Raw genomic sequence first — 16,000 nt, 5'->3', positions numbered from 1 at the left:
TTAAAAAGCAGTTTTTATTGCTTTCCTTTCTTCTATTGAAGTCTGGAGATATAATATAGTTCATCTTGAGATAAATAGCATAGAGACCCATCTACTTTTTATGTTTTTGGATATTTGAATGCCTTATAAAGAGCAAACTATATATGGTATATAGTGACATTTAATGAAAATATTTCAAAGACTTTGAAACAATTTCTCATTCTTAAAATTAAACTCATCTTTACAGTAATTAACATTAGAGACTAGCTACAATTCATAATTAAATGCACCATTCAAAATAACTTTGAGGCTAGAGGGAGTCAGAAGGTAAAAGTGCTTGTTATACAAGTCTGACTACCTGAGTTTGATCTCTGAAATCCAGGATGGAAAGAGAGACTTGACTTCCATTTGCAGCCTTCTGACCTTCCTCAGCATCCCTGCTTTCTCCTCCTCCAGTAATAGTAAGTGGACAAAAATTGAGAGACTTTCAAATGGCTGCTTGAAGAATATCATTTCAGTTTTATTGAGCCATCTATCTTAAAGGTATCTTAGGATGTATAATAAAGTTTGGGGGTTCACTTTTATTAGGCAGTTTAGACAAAGCAAATTATGATTTTATCATTTACAAATGGAATAGGGATTTAGTATGTTCAGTACACTGTGTTGTGAAAGGCTTTGGTATAGGCTATTTATAAAATCAAATCTTTTTAGTTTATTAATATATTTCTAGAATCCAAACAAAGTCTTCTGTTTGGTAGTAAAATTACAAATTTTCATTGATGTCAAATTAGACTCAACACTTAAGTACTTTTCTCTTGTTTCATATTTATCCAGGATAGCTGGCCATGTAAGGTAGTTTCATTGTGATGTGAAAAGAAAAAAAAAAATCTATTGTATTTACAGGTACCTTTTAGCTAATGAAAACTTAGAGCTTAAATCTTACAAAGTAGTCCTATGTTTATAGCACCATGTAATTTTACTTCTTGTGAGCCAAGACACTCTTTAGGAGCAAGGGTTGGTTATCAAATCAAGAAGTATTTTGAAATAAAAAGCTACGAGCTTTTAATTTGCACAGTCAAGAATTCTTATAGTTTCCCTCAAGTTATCAGTTACTATTTCAAACTGAACACTTTATAATAGTCTATGTAATCCAAGTATAAGATTATATCTTGACAGCTTTGAGTTTGGCTATTTGTGTTTTAAAAATCAAATAATGTAAAAAAATTTTTTAAAAATCTAATAAAAAAAATTGAAAAAAAATCAAATAATGCAGTTCATATAAGGGCTGCCCTGGAAAAGCAAACCAGGAAGTAGTTGAAGAGAGGAAAAAGTACCCACATGTGTGGCTAGCAGTGATGCTGTGATAGAGGAAATCATTTCTACATCTTACCACCTTGTACCTGTGAGCACAGCACCGTAATCCGTATTATAGCATGACTGATATAATTTGGGAGTATAAATTGGATCTTGGTGTGTGTGGGGGGTGGGGGGATTCTTATTCTTCACATATAAAGTATATATACACATAAACAAATCTAAGGCATATCAATGAGACTCAGATTCTACTAGGTAGAGGTTGAATAGGGAAAAGCTAAAAATGGTTTCTAGGAGTATTGAGAATAGGAAAAAGGGTTGGAAAGCGCTGCCTTCAAGGTTTAGGCTAGAATACAGAAATCACACTGTAGAGTTCAATAGCCTGCCCTTTTTCACAGTAAACATGATGGGGTTCTAAGTTTGCTGCTGTATTTTTCTTTGTTTTTGTGTTTTGTCCCTCACTGTTATTCCCCTGCATGTAGAGACATTCTATAAATGCACCAAATTCGTTTGCCCGCCATTAGTCTGCAGGATCTGGTAGTGTGGTCGTGTGTGTTTATTTGATCCTCTTTTGAGGGGCGGAGAGCAGTCTGCAAACTGAGCATTTCACTTTTACTGTTCCAGAGGAAGAAAACCACATCAGGTTCTTAAACACTTCTATGATAAACTGAGTAGTAAATCTAGTTTATATCCCATTGCTGACTAATAGAGTCTACTCTTTCTGTGTGGGATTGGCCTGGGCTGGTCCAGTAAGTGCTTTCAGGGTACTTTTTTAGATCGATGATAAAAACAAAGGCCGGATTGTTTTAGTCTCCGAAGAAGAGATGGCCCAGGGTGGGATGTGTTCCACTTTTAGCTTAACAGGAAATGAAGTAATCTTTGGGTCATAGTTCAGTACTTTTGTTTATTTGTAGCAGTTTTGTGTTTCCATGGGTGCAGATGCTTTAGACAGTGATAAAAAGCTTGCAGGGAAAGAAGCCTGCAGGGAGGCTCTCCCAACCTCAGGCACACATACTTTTGACCCACAGGGCCTAGAATTTACTGAGTTTAAGAAGACTGTTAACCTTAGATAACTTGCTTCTTACCTGGGTGCTTCTGGGTGCTTTTTGTTTAAGTCTTTTCTCCTGTTGTTTTTATTTATTTATTTATTTATTTATTTATTTATTTTTCAGTTCTGCAGTGCTAATAAAGGCGTTGGTTGTCCTACAGGCTTGCTGGCTTGTGAAACACTTTGTCAAGATTTAGTGATCTATTTTTCTGTGTGATACTTAAACAGCAGTAGTGTTTTGAGTATAACTACCAGTTCCTGGTGCCTGTTGGCCATGTGCTTTGTGTGGTGCCTTCTGATATTTTCCACACTTCTGTAAGGTTGATGGTATCATTTTATGGTCAGAGAAAGTCTTCAAGGCTGGGTGTGTGTTAGGATGACCACACCTATCTGCAAGAGAACTTGGCACCCAAATCTACTGTTTCCTTCATTATTCCCTGTAGATTACTTGGTGGGTAACAGATCCTTCAGACCTCATACTTACGTTCTGTTTCCATTGTAAACAAAATTGACACTGCAGGGTCCTAAAATGCACTTAAAGTTAGGACTTTCTCCCCTCAACAGTTTCTGGGAATTTTGTTTGTTTCTGAATCCTATAGGATAGCTTCTTTTAGAAATTGAGTAAAATTTCAGTACTTTTCCTTTAAAAAAGAAATAGCTCTGCTTATGTTCCTCTTGTTACCAGGAAATTGAGTGGAAACAAAAACACCATGGAAACTAGTTGAAAATTGTTGCTATTGCACTTCCCCACTATTGCAAACTTCTGTTTTTATTGTATCAAATTTGCTATAATTTCCCATCCTGTCTTTGTACTGTAGCTTTAGACTAAGGCAGACATAAGATTCATATTCCTCCTCCTCCAGCAGTCATCTGTCTAGAGCAAGCTTACAGTGAGCTTTACCTGGGCTTCTACACTGATACAGTTTTATTCCTAGATGTATATTACACAGCCCTTAGTTTTAAAAAATGGTAACCCCTATATTTTTCATTTTATTTGAAAAGATACAGGGATTAAAAACTAATCTTGAGCTTGATAGTGATACTCTGCCAATCTTGAGTGTTTTGGCCACACAAGTAGGTACTTAGTGCTTTTTTTAGATTTGTCTTTCATTTTATATATTTGCTTGTTTTGCCTGCATATATATGTGTGTACCACTTATGTGCATAAGGAGGTGTCTTAGTTACTTTTCAGTTCTGTAAGAGTAACATGACCAAGACCAACTTAGAGAAGAAAGATTTTATTTGGGGCTTACCGTTTCAGAGGCTGAGTCTGTGATTATCATGAAGGGAGGCATGGTAGCAGGCAGGTAAGCATGGTGCTGAGGTAGTAGCAGAGAACTCACATTTTGATCCACACGGAGGAGGCAGAGAGAGCTAACTGGCAATGCCATGGGTTTTTGAAACCTCAAAGCCACCCCAGTAACACGCATCCTCCAATAAGGCCACATTTTCTAAATCTTTCTCAAACAATTCCACCAACTGAAGACCACTTATTCAATCATATGAGCTTATGTGGACCATTCTCATTCAAACCACCACATCAAGGGTGGCATCCACCCTTCCAGCTTTATTGTCTGTAGCACACTTCTCTCAGGGTGGTTCTACTTCCTGTATGCAACTTTTCCTGGCAGGCATCCCATGGCTCTGGCACTTCCAACATCCTGACATCTTTGATGTAATTCAGGCTTCATTTCCTAGCTACATTCAGCGGTCTCTTAGGGTCTCCATACAGGACCTCCCTTGCCAGATGCCTAAGTCTTGGGGGCCATCCTTAACGGTGGAAGAACATTCCACAGCTCTTTTACTCCTGTCTTTGTCTTGACTCTAAAGCTATGGCTAATGTTCCCAAGTTTGTCTGCCTGCTTGGGATGGAACCTAGCTGCCTCTTAGAGTTACATTTGTTGTTGCTTTTAAGGAACAGGTAATGTTTTATGCCTTTTCTTGTTTCACGTTGGAAGCTTAGCTGGGGCCCAGTCTTGCTTCAAGCGAACCCCTCTCTTTATTCCATTTCATGGCAGGCCTTTCCTTATCTTTTCAGCATAAGCCTTGGTTCTAACAATACATTTCCTAGTGCCCCTTTCTCCTTGGAATGCATATTTTGTATTTTCTTTTTTTTTTTTTTTTTTTTGGTTTTTCGAGACAGGGTTTCTCTGTAGCCCTGGCTGTCCTCGAACTCACTTTGTAGACCAGGCTGGCCTCGAACGCAGAAATCCGCCTGCCTCTGCCTCCCAAGTGCTAGGTGTGTGCCACCACTGCCCGGCGCTATTTTGTATTTCTTTTTGTCTGCTGTGTCATTTTTGTTAGAGGCCTGCTTAAGAGAGGTTGCTAATACCACACAGCAGGGCAATATTGAAATTTTGAAATCTCTTCCGCCAGATTCTAGAAAGAGGACAAAAAGAAGCTACATTCTTTGCCAACATATCACAAAAATGGTATCTAGCCCAGTTGCTAACTAATATTGTTCTCCTGAAATCTCTTAGGCTGGGTCTTCATAGCTTACAACACTCTCATCACTATGTTCTTCCAACTTATTCTTTTTATGTATCTGGGGGGGATTTTTCTCCCCTTTCCCTCTCCCCCTCCATCTCCCCTCCCCCTCCCCCTCTCTGCAACATATACCCTAGCTAGTTGAGAACTGCATTTGAAAAACTGAAGGAAAATAGTGAATAGTTTGTTAAATGCAATCTCCTTGTTGGAAATACTTAATTCTGAGAGGCTAGGAAACTGCGCAGAAGAAAGTGTTGTCCTGTAAGAACACTAACAGAAGCTTTGTGTTGTTCAGTCTTTAAAGTTAGTCTGTAGTGCAGCATTCAGTGGCATGTAGCTGCTAGTCTCAGGTCACGTGGTGCCTGCTGAGCTGTATGGTGGGGAGCACAGTCTGCTTCTGAGTGGGGCTTGTAACCACAGCATGGTGGTTTGATTGACATGCTTATTGCCTTAGTGGTTGGGACAGGTAAAAGGTACCTGGGAGCAACTGTTCTGTAACATTGACCTTGGCTTGTTCAAAGCATCAACGTTTTTCCTTTTGACTATTCTACATTCTTTGATTTACTGTATGGTGGTGCAGAGCTATCTGGGCCACTCCTGCCGTTCCCCATTTCTCCTGTTGTTAGTGTGGATCTAACTCTACTCAGTAAGCCTTAGAGTATCTATTGCATGCTGGACCTTAGAGGATCCTAGAGCTTTCATTCTGTAATTTGTTCAGTTGTAACAGCACTAGTTTTTACAGCCTCTTCTTTGTTACATACTGTTACTGGAATGGTATAAAAGCTGGGGTTCATATTTGTTAGCAGTTTGTTAAAGATATCACTCACATTTGCAAATAACAATTAGAAAACCAAAAATAGAATTTTAAGAAATTAGGAGAGGAAGATTTTCTTTTAGAAGGAGAAATCTTACGTACTATTTAAAAAGCTGAAAGGACTCACTTGGGTTCTTTCATCAATAAGTTCAACTTTCTTTGCTGCCTGTGCTTTCTTTAGGTCATGACTGCTGTGAGACAGTGAAGGTGCTGCTCTGTGCTTCCAGAGAGGGCCTTCCTGTGTTTGTAGTCGCTGAAGAAGACTTCCATTTCGTCCAGGATGAGGCGTATGATGCAGCTCAGTTCCTGGCAACCAGTGCTGGGAATCAGCAGGCTCTGAACTTCACACGGTTCCTCGATCGATCAGGACCTCCTTCTAGAGATGTGAACTCTCTCGATGAGAAAGTTGCACTGGCATTCAGACACCTGAAGCTGCCTGCAGAATGGAACGTGTTAGGCACAGATCACACTTTGCATGGTGAGAAGCCACAGACTTACAAACTGCCTTGGAATACCTCTGCTTTCCCTTTTAAACAACCACTGTGGTTCAAGCCTCCTCAGTGGCTGAGTAAACTAGAATTCCTACACAGTATTTTCTTCTTCCAGGTGCATAGCCTAAGTAGACTGGCACATCTCTGTGCATCTGGATTGACTGCTCAAGCCAGGCGGGTGGTTTACGGTTCACGAGAGTAGCAGAGTGATCTTTTGCTGTTTACTCACAAAAGTATAACTATAGGTGTTTTTTGTATGTGAGGTTCTATAGAAATGCTGTGGAGTTGTTGGAAGCAGTAGAGAGGAGTGTGTCAGCGAAGCATGAGCTCAAGATAAACGTTAGACACACGGCAGTTCTTTGGCCAGGGTATTGACTCTATGACGCCATATAAAAATTCTTAAAGGATTGCATTAAAAAAATAAAAACAACCCTGTTATAAACAATACTTATATTAAATCCTTCTAATCAGACAAGGATTTCACCATATGGTTACTCTTACAGCAAATGATATCTAAATGTTATAACTACAAATATATATAGTTTTAATAAAATATTCCTGATTCATAAATAACATCCTGTTTCTGTCCTTAGAGCAAATACAATTGAGCAAAATGTGTAAATAAATATCCCACATAGCACACAAATTAGTACTGCCAAGACATTAGGATCTAAATATGTGACATTTAGAGCCTCAGTACCTATTCAGAGTACTTACTGGTGGCTCCTGATTGTTCCTAACTCTGCCATTTCTGTGTCAGATATGTGGGAGCAATTGCACTTACACTTTTATTCTGTCTTACTTAAAGAGTGTAACCTAGTAGTGTGTACTGGTTTGCAGGCTAGTTGTTTAAATATACCACGACAACTAGCTCATCATCTTTTCAAGGTACAAAACATTGATAAGCCTTTGCGGGTCAGTAACAAGTCTCATGAAGGGATAAAACGGATCAGTCCTCAAAGGAAGGGTCTGCGGAGAGCAGTGGAGTTGCTTTGCTCTGCTCTTTCTTTTGCTGAAGATAGTCTTAACTTTTGAGCAAGGAGAAATTTGCTTTACATCCTTTAGAAGATTGTGTTATTCATTTACTCATTCATTCGTTTGAGATAGCACCTCACTGTGTAGTCCTGGCTGTCCTGGAGATCAGACTAGCTTCGACTAAAATTCATAGAGATCCACCTGCTCCTGTCTCCAGGGTGCTCGTATTAAAGGCAAGCACAGCGATACCCAGCTGTGCTTCACTTATTTTTATTTTATGATATAGGTATTTTGCTTGAGTGTGTATGTTTGCACCATATGTGTGCCCCGAGTCTACCATAGCCTGAAAAAGGTATCAGATCCCCTGGAATGGAGTTGCAGATGCTGCCCTATGGGTTCTGGGAACTGAACCTGGGTTCTCTGCAAGAGTAGCAAGTGCTCTTCACCACTGAGCCACCTCTGCAACTCTTGTTCATTTTATTTCTTCCACCTGTTCCTTGATCTCGAGTTTATATAAGGAAATCTCCACACTAGGCATTTTGCAGGAGGCTCCTTTGAGTGCAGGTAATGAAGGTTCATCTGGGAGGAAGGTGAGTTATGCAGCTCAGACACTCTCTCCCCTCACCCAACTCCACCACATTTTAAGGCCTTATTTAGTTGCCTTAGTTCTTCAGTGACTCTGTGGTTAGGGAGAGTGGTAAGTTGAGTGGTTTCTCCTGGAAGACCATTGAATAGTTGCAATCAGTTTAATTCTCAGATAGAACAGGCCCATTAAATATTTGCTGTACATAAAGCAAGGAGAAACACATCCTAGTGAATATGTCCATATTGAAAAATTAGTTGTAAGTGTCTTTGAGGGTGGCAACCACACCCACAGCTTTGGTAGAGGGAATGATGACAGACTTAAGATGAATTTCCTAAACACAGGCACTCGTTATCATTGGTTGATTTTGGTTAATAGATACTCAACCTTAACCATGTGGTTGATTTAGTTCCCACAGCCCTTTTAGGATGTTCCATAGCTTTCCATATAAAGTCCGTCCTTGTTATACTAGTCTCTGTGTATTTTTCTAGCTGTCTTCTTTGCTAAAATAGAAAATGTAGACAGATTGCTTTGGATTTTTCCCTGTCTTGCAAAGAATTGATAACTGTGGACTCCTACAACAGACAGTACCTACCTACCTACCTAACTACCAGCAGCAAGGCTTAAACTCTGAAAGGATTGCTGCCTCCAAGGCCTGTTGCTATCACAATTCTCATTCTTCCTCAGAGCCCTTCTCTGCCTGTTAAGGACGTTTCCATCCCTCATGCAGTGTGAAGATGACTGCCTTCTTGTGGGTCTGCAGATTTATTTATAGGCCAGAAGTGCACAGGGTGGTGACTTTGGAATCTCACAGCTACAGGTTCAAACAGTGTTCCGAGGTGGGCTTGGTTCATTGATGGGATGGAATAGAACATACAGTCCTTGATTATTACACCATCCAAACACTCTCACAGCCGTTTATTCAGGAAACATCACTCGAAAAAGATTAAAATCTTCTAACAGACCCCTTGTGGTTGAATGCCTTCTGGGTACTTCAGCTTTCTTGCAGCTCTGGGCAGCTCTATGAAAGTGCCTCCACCATGAAAGCAGACAGCAGTTGGAGCTTACAGCCCTTTCTGCTCTCCTCCTCTGTGGTTTAACCAAGCCACGACGATAGACCTTCGCATCTAAGTGTGGTTGGTACCATTTGAATCTAGACTGGTCTACATTTTTTGAGTGATATTTTTAAGGTTATGGAACCTGCAGGAGCTTGGACCTGGCTGGTAGGAGAGGTCACCAGGGGCAGGTTGTTGGAGTTGATACCTACTCCTTCCAGCCCAGGTCTAACTGCTGCTCTGGGTGGTGCCATGTGAATAAGCTTTGGCTACATCCTTGCACTGCTGTTTTCCCCTGCTGTCATTGAATGGAATTTCTGATACCAAGAGCAAAACAGAGCCTGCCTTCCTTAGTTGTTTCTGTCAGGTATTTTGATCACAACTTTGGGAGAAATAACTAATACAGTAGTCAAAAAGAAACTCAACCAAAACATGTCACATGAGATGACACTTTGGGGCCCTAAGTGTACCTGCAGGAGAAACAACCAGGAGGACCAAGACGAAAAGGAAGCTGCTGGAACCAGCACACGAACATGCTGATTCCCTTGATACAGCTACATCCCTGTTGTGATGAAGGACCCAGATGACAATGTAGGGAATCTAGCTAGCATCCTAAAAGAAAATTGACAGCTGAGGAGGTGGCTCGGGGTAAAAATGTTGCTGTACGAGCATGGCACTCTAAGTTTGGGTCCCCGTACCCCATAAAAAGCCAAGTGTAGTGGCTTCCATTTCAAATACCAGTGCCGGGTGGTGGAGACAGACCCTGGGAGCTCCCTGGTCACCACGCCCACAAGCGCCTCCAACCTACCCCACAAAAGTTTGATAACTCTCCAAGTACAGAAGAACACTAAGAATCATGGGCTGGGGAACCAGCAAATGGAAATTAGGAATTCTGAAACTTGAGAGGAGGAGTAGCCTGGGAGGTAGAGGTTAATGGCAGAGCTCCATGCTGTGAGAGCAAAGCAGCCTGGGTAAAAGTCCACTTACATTGCTAACTTTGCCCTCTTTTGAACCTAATTCACATGACTTTAATTTACACGAAAACACAGTAAAATATGAAAAAGTGTGGATGGTTATTTAATCAATCTGAGATACAAATACAAAGTGGCTCTACTAAACAATAAAATGGAACACCACATGACAGCTGTATTGAAAATCTCAGAAAAGATGAAAGTAGCCTTATATAGCATTTCATTTATATGGACTTTTCAAATAGGCAAAAAGCATGAAAAACTCAAAGTAGTGGTTGGCTTTAGTAATGAAGCCCTGACCAGAAAAGGGCATAAAGGAACTTTGTGTGATGTTCATAATGTCCTACATTTTGATGGGAGTTTGACAATCCAGGTGTCAAATGGGTTAGAGGTGGTGGTACTTGCCTTTAATCCCAGCACACAGCAAGCAGAAGCAGCCAGATCTCTCTGAGTTTCAAGGCCAGACTGGTCTTTATAGTGAGTTCTAGGACAGGGAGAACTACATAGTGAGACCTTGTCTCAAAAGATTATCAAATGTTATACTTGTATTTTCCTGTATCTTAGTCATTTAATTCCTATATTGAATTCTAGTTGATGGTACCCATCAAGTTAGTCTGGTGTCTTCAGCTCCCTTTGAATGAGTATCTGGAAGAATAAATAGTTGATAAAGCAAATACATTGATAGAATATTTATTGTAGGACATAAGTTGTTGAGTATCTGATGATTGCATTGTTCTTCCAAATTACATGTATTTTAAATGATAATAGAAGATGGGGAGTGGGGCTGAAAACAGCCACATTGGGCTTTATGGTAACTCGCCTCAAGGTGACTCAGAACAAAGGAACTTGAAAGAGTAGAGGCTGGAAAGGAAGCTACTTTAAGGACATAATACCTGATAAGGCTGGACTTAACCAGCTCTGGGAAAAAAATACCCTCATATTTCCTGGTCTGTAAATGCTTAGCACTTTGGTGTTTTGATAAGGTTGTCAGGATGTTTGTGAGAGGCATAAAGCACAAGTCAGAAGTATTTCATACTGATGAGAGTTTTTTCTGCCTTTTCTCTAAGTCTTGCCACTTCTTCAGGGGCTATATTTATTAAAGCTTTATGATTGGAAACATAATTATTTCTTCAAGGACATTATTTTCTCTGGTGTCTTGTGGGAGTAAGATTTAGTTCTTAAGAGTCCTGAGAATCAAAACCCAGCCCCCATGTTTGCTCAGCAAGTGTTCTGTTCTTGAGCAGTCTCCCGTACCCCTGCCCCATCCCTGAAGCATTGATTTTAGTCTCCATCTGTGCTTGAACACATAGCAAATCTTGAGTTGATCCATGCATAAATAGGATTTGGGAGAGAAACATGAAAGACCATTTGCTTTTAATGAAGTTTATATTGGTCACAGGCAAGTGCCATTAGGAAACAGTGAGTTTGGGACTGGATAAATATCTCCGTGATTAAGAACTCGTAGAGGACCTGCGTTCAGTTCCCAACACTCAAGTCAAGGTGCTCACAGCTCCCTGGAACTCCAGCTCCCTCTTCTCTCAGATACTGCACTCTCATGAGAAGTCCCCCAGCCCCAAAGAAATGAAATCTCTTTTTAAAAATTGTTTATTAAAAAAAATGCACTTCATTGTTCACTCCTGTTGTGATATTCACATACAGAACCATCTGACAAAAGGAAAACACTAGGTTCATCCGAGAAGTCTAGAATGCTTTGGCCCTAGGACCTGCCCTCACACAAGACAATGAGCTAGGAAAAGGGTGTTGTTAGTGAAGTTAGCCTGTACTTCGAAGCCCAAGAACAGGGCCAGAGGCAGGGAAAGGGTGAAGGACCCTACAGCCAGGCGTTAGTCTAGCATTTCACCTACCCTTCTCTGTTACAGCAGCTCTCAGTGAGGGGATGGTGGCTTGCTCACGGGAATATGAAAGTGAAGCTCTGAGAAGCAAGTGAACCATGCCTAGCCACTTCTATGATTAAGGCCAGGCCTGGACCCACTTTTGCCTGATCTGAAGCCCTTTCTTGTCTTACCCACACTCTTAGTGACCCAGTATGCCAAGAAGGATCCTTCATTTCTAGTGAACTCAGCCCAAGCACTTGTTTTCTTGCCGAAAGTTATTAGTGTAGTCTTACAGTTCATCCCATTGTACCTGAAGATTCATTTCGTTTTCTCATTAAGCTAACACAAGGTTGGTAGTGCCAGAAATTTGATATGCCCTTAGTGTGAGGGACTAAAGACCTGTGTGTACTTAACAAGTCTAACCTGTTTGTAGTGTTTAACTAGCCAATTCCTGTCTGAGCGTTCTTTAAAAAGTAATTATACCCTTCAGGTTAGACCCATTTGAGTCCTGAAAACTGTTCACCTTAGATCTGAGGAACTGCATTTACTTCTATTATTGTTGTCGTTTTTTTTTTTAATGGAAGGAGCATAGTGGGGACACCTGTATCAACCTCTCTGAAAAAGCACAGCTATGGCTTGGTTCTCTATGTGGGTATTTGTCTGCTGTTGAAGATTTATTGTGTCACAATTTTTTTTTCTAGCTTTATTTTTGCCTTTACTTGAAAGGCGATTTTTACCTGGAATAAAGTTGTTGGCTGCATGTTACAGATGACCTTCAAGGTGCTAGATACTTGAAGGCAACACTGTGTCTGCCTAGACTGGTCTTCTTCTATTGCCAGTGGGGTTTTGCTCTTTGTTGGCGGTGGTTGTTACAGGCTTTAATTTTCATGCTCTTCCCCATTCACAGACGGTGGCCCCCGGGAAACCCTGATGCACTTTGCTGTGCGGCTTGGACTGCTGCGGTTGACATGGTTCCTGTTACAGAAGCCAGGTGGCCGTGGAGCTCTCAGCATCCACAACAAGGAAGGGGCGACGCCTGTGAGCCTGGCACTGGAGCGAGGTTATCACAAACTTCACCAGCTTCTGACTGAGTGAGTGTCTCTTCCCGGTCCCCTCTTGTCAGTAGCCCCACCCCACATTTCAGAGCAGTACAGCCCCACTGGCTCTGCTTCTCGCCTGTGCTGCCGGAGGGCTGTAAGCTTGCTCCCGCCAACTGCTTCGTGGTAGGAGCCCAGTGTGAGTCATGTTACCACTTTTCTTTCTCTTGTCTCTGTTTTCACTGCTTCTTGCCACTGTCTTTTATTGAGAAAATGGCATCTTGTCTGTGTAGGTAGTGTAATGTTACTAATGTATAGATTATATGACCGAGCAGAGGAAGAAACAGTTTTCCTGTGCTACGCTTTTTTCCTGTAAGGTCTTCAAGACATGAACAAGATAATTAGAAATTAATAGTTTGGTGTTATAATTGTATATAAAATATGGTAAAAGTTGAATTTTGGTTTGAATGCGATTTCTGTGCATAAAGTTAGGAGAAGTAGTTTCTTATGAGTACAGTTAAAAGCAGTTACATTGTTGTACAAGTATGCAGTAGGAAATCCTGTTTGTCTTTGGGGTCAGTTCTGTGTTTCTTTAAAGCCTCCTGTGGAGGAAGACTACTAGTCAAAACATTGAAGAATGTTTTCTTCCTTTATAAATAAAGGAATAAATGCTTGACAGTAGCCAATGCTTCTTCACTGGAATATTTTCTTGCTTAGTATATTTTTACTAGTTTTATGATCATGATTTTTCTATCATGTGAGCCAAAACTGTATTGGTTCCCTGTTTCTCCTATTGAGGGATCCTTGTAAACTCAGACATTATTTCCAGAGTCTCACATATTATCCTTTGCTTGAGTCAGACTTCATGTAGTTGGATTTCCATGTCATTGTTAATCGCATGTGAACAAGGTAATCAGGAAGGACCAGGACGAGGACTCTAGAATTTAAGACAGCTTACAGTTATATAAGCGAAACTCTCTTGTTGTTGTTGCTCCTGTTGTTTGTTGCATGACTTTCCCAGTCAAGCCAGGCAGAAACGTCTTTGCAGACAGCTTTGCAGTGAGAGGTGCTGAGATGCAACAGTGGAAAGAAGGGGCACTCTTCCCTGAGCTCTCACATTCCAGAATGTAGTCTGTTCTGTTCCTCCATGCTTACCTTCTGGCCAGTGATCAGTTTCATTCTGTGGTTTGCTTCATGCTTTCAGAGAGGGCTGCATTGTTCTAAAAATTAAAACAATTAACTCAGAACAGCTATTACTATTTTCAAAGGCAGTTCCTCCGGATTTGATGTTACAGCTGAGTGTTTGCTGGGAAGTGGAGCTTATTATGGACTGACGTCCAAATGGGGAAATAAGATGATTACAACAGCTTCATTATATGTTTAGACCTGGGTGTCACAAGATGGTTATTGTAGCATGATTTGAAATTTGGGATATAATTATTCTTGGAGATTTTTACTTACTTTAAAACTGAAGGTCACTAATGATTCATCTTACAGGGGAAGGTGAGAGATGAAGTAGAGGATGGCGTTGAGAGCATGCGCGCTTACTGCAGGTGCCTCTGCCTTAGTGAATTCCTCTGGGTAGTCACTGGTTTAAAGCCAAGGAAAGTGCTGAGTCACAGCTGCCCAGTGAAAAAGTAGATGTGGTTCTCCTTATTCTCTGTCTTAGTTGAATACCAGTAGGCTTTGCTAGAATTTAGCCATGATGGTAGGTCGGGAGAAATCATTTTTTTTCTCTGTGTTGTGGCACTCACTCTGTCTGTCTGTCTATCTGTCTCTGTGTCTCTCTTGCACTCTTTTGGCCAAATTTGGTTACATAATTCACAGTGTTATATAACTATCACTACTATCAATTTCTAGAACCTACCATGAACTCACATAGGAACCCTGTACCCATGAAACACTAGCTCTGTATACACTCTGTCCCCACCCCCTGGTAGCCTCTGTTCTTTCTTTCTCCAAGAATCCCCATTCTGAATACCTCACATAAGCAGAAGGCAGAACGTTTATCCTTCCGCATCTAGTTTCTTTACTATCATGTAATATCCTTAAGATTCAACTGTCAGGTGAGCATGGTAGCACACAAATTGAATTCCAGCACTTGGGAGGCAGTGGATCTCTATGAGTTTGAGGCACCCTGGTCTATATAGGTTGCTCTAGAATAGCCAGGGCTATGTAGAGAGACCCTAGCTCAAAACCAAAAAATGATTCAGCTGTGTTATCAGAATAATAGTATATATTTTAAGATTCCAAAAGAGATTTAAATGTTCTCATAATGGATAAGTGGATTGATTTATACTGTATATACCTGTCAAAATAATCACACCATCAGTATGCAGGGTTGGTTTTTTTTTTTTTTTTAATGTCAGTTTTTTTAAAGGCCCAAATAAAGTTAAAAGGCAGAAGAGAAGTAACCTGAATTTTGGTCAACAGATGAATAAACAAAGTGTGTACATTAGAGAGGAATCAGGCAAATTAACTGGTCAATGGTAAGAGGTAGTAAGCCTGAAATGAGTGACAAATCTCTTAACAGACTGTTCATTGCTCTTTCTGCTTGTGGGGTCCTTGTGGGAGTCTGAGGGGGAGATCTGTACTTTTTCAAATTCAGAGAACTTACGGACTTTCCTGAGGAAAGGGTTTGTTTTAGAAGACTCATTCGTAAAAGTTGTTTTGAAAGTTAAGAACTGCCGACTCATATCTCTCCAGTATATACTAAAATCATTAGAATAGTGGATGACTTGCCTGTCTTTCCCTCACATTTTAATTTTCTTCCTCAGTGGTCTGTCTGTCTCCTTCATGCTGTCTCCTTCTCTGTCCATCATTCTTTTTCTTTCCCCTTCCTTTTGTGGTACTGAGGGGCTGAGCCCAGGGCTTTAGGAATGGTCCACTTGTACCTTTTCCTACTGAGCTGCACTCTTAGCTCTTTGGGGCATATATGTAGAATACTTACCAATGGAGGGCAGAGGCCAACACAGGGTGACTTCCTCTATTGCTCCACCTGAAAGGTTTTTGTTTTGTCCTGAAATAAGAGCATTGTTTGGTTGGTTGGTTGGTTTTAGCTAGACTGCCTGAGCAGCACCCTGATTCTCTTGTCTCCACCCCCTAGCACTAGGGCAATGTGTCTAGGATACCATGCCTGACTTTTTATGTGGGTGCTAGAAATAGGAACTCAGATCTTTTGCTTGCACAAGTACATTACTGAAACATCTCTCAGCCAAAGCCTACCTCTTTCATCACATCTCTGAGGAAGGGTTATGCACCTAAGAGAAAAAAACCAAACAACTAAATTTACCTTCTAGTCTATGATGGTTACTATAATTGTCAGCTTGACAGACTCTCCTATCACCTGGGAGATGGGTTTCTGGGCATGTCTAGGTAAGATTATCTTGACTGAATTTATTGAGGTAGGAA

At 40.7% G+C, this 16,000-nt stretch overlaps 1 protein-coding gene across 7 annotated transcripts in view; it reads left to right on the top strand.

Moving 5' to 3' along the window:
- The window catches only part of Akap13 (A-kinase anchoring protein 13), a 280,085-nt gene that overhangs the window by 102,692 nt on the left and 161,393 nt on the right, over nt 1-16,000 (top strand). For all 7 annotated transcript variants that reach the window (XM_029479051.2, XM_029479049.2, XM_029479050.2 and 4 more), the window contains exons 4-5: nt 5,824-6,120; nt 12,460-12,643. In XM_029479051.2, the coding sequence (XP_029334911.1) occupies nt 5,824-6,120; nt 12,460-12,643 (481 nt within the window). The remainder of the gene's footprint in view (nt 1-5,823; nt 6,121-12,459; nt 12,644-16,000) is intronic.

The sequence above is a fragment of the Mus caroli genome, unplaced genomic scaffold (assembly GCF_978045245.1).
Source record: "Mus caroli unplaced genomic scaffold, Mus_caroli_1 scaffold_8, whole genome shotgun sequence".
NCBI lineage: Eukaryota > Metazoa > Chordata > Mammalia > Rodentia > Muridae > Mus > Mus caroli.
This window is presented reverse-complemented; position numbering and strand designations above follow the sequence as displayed.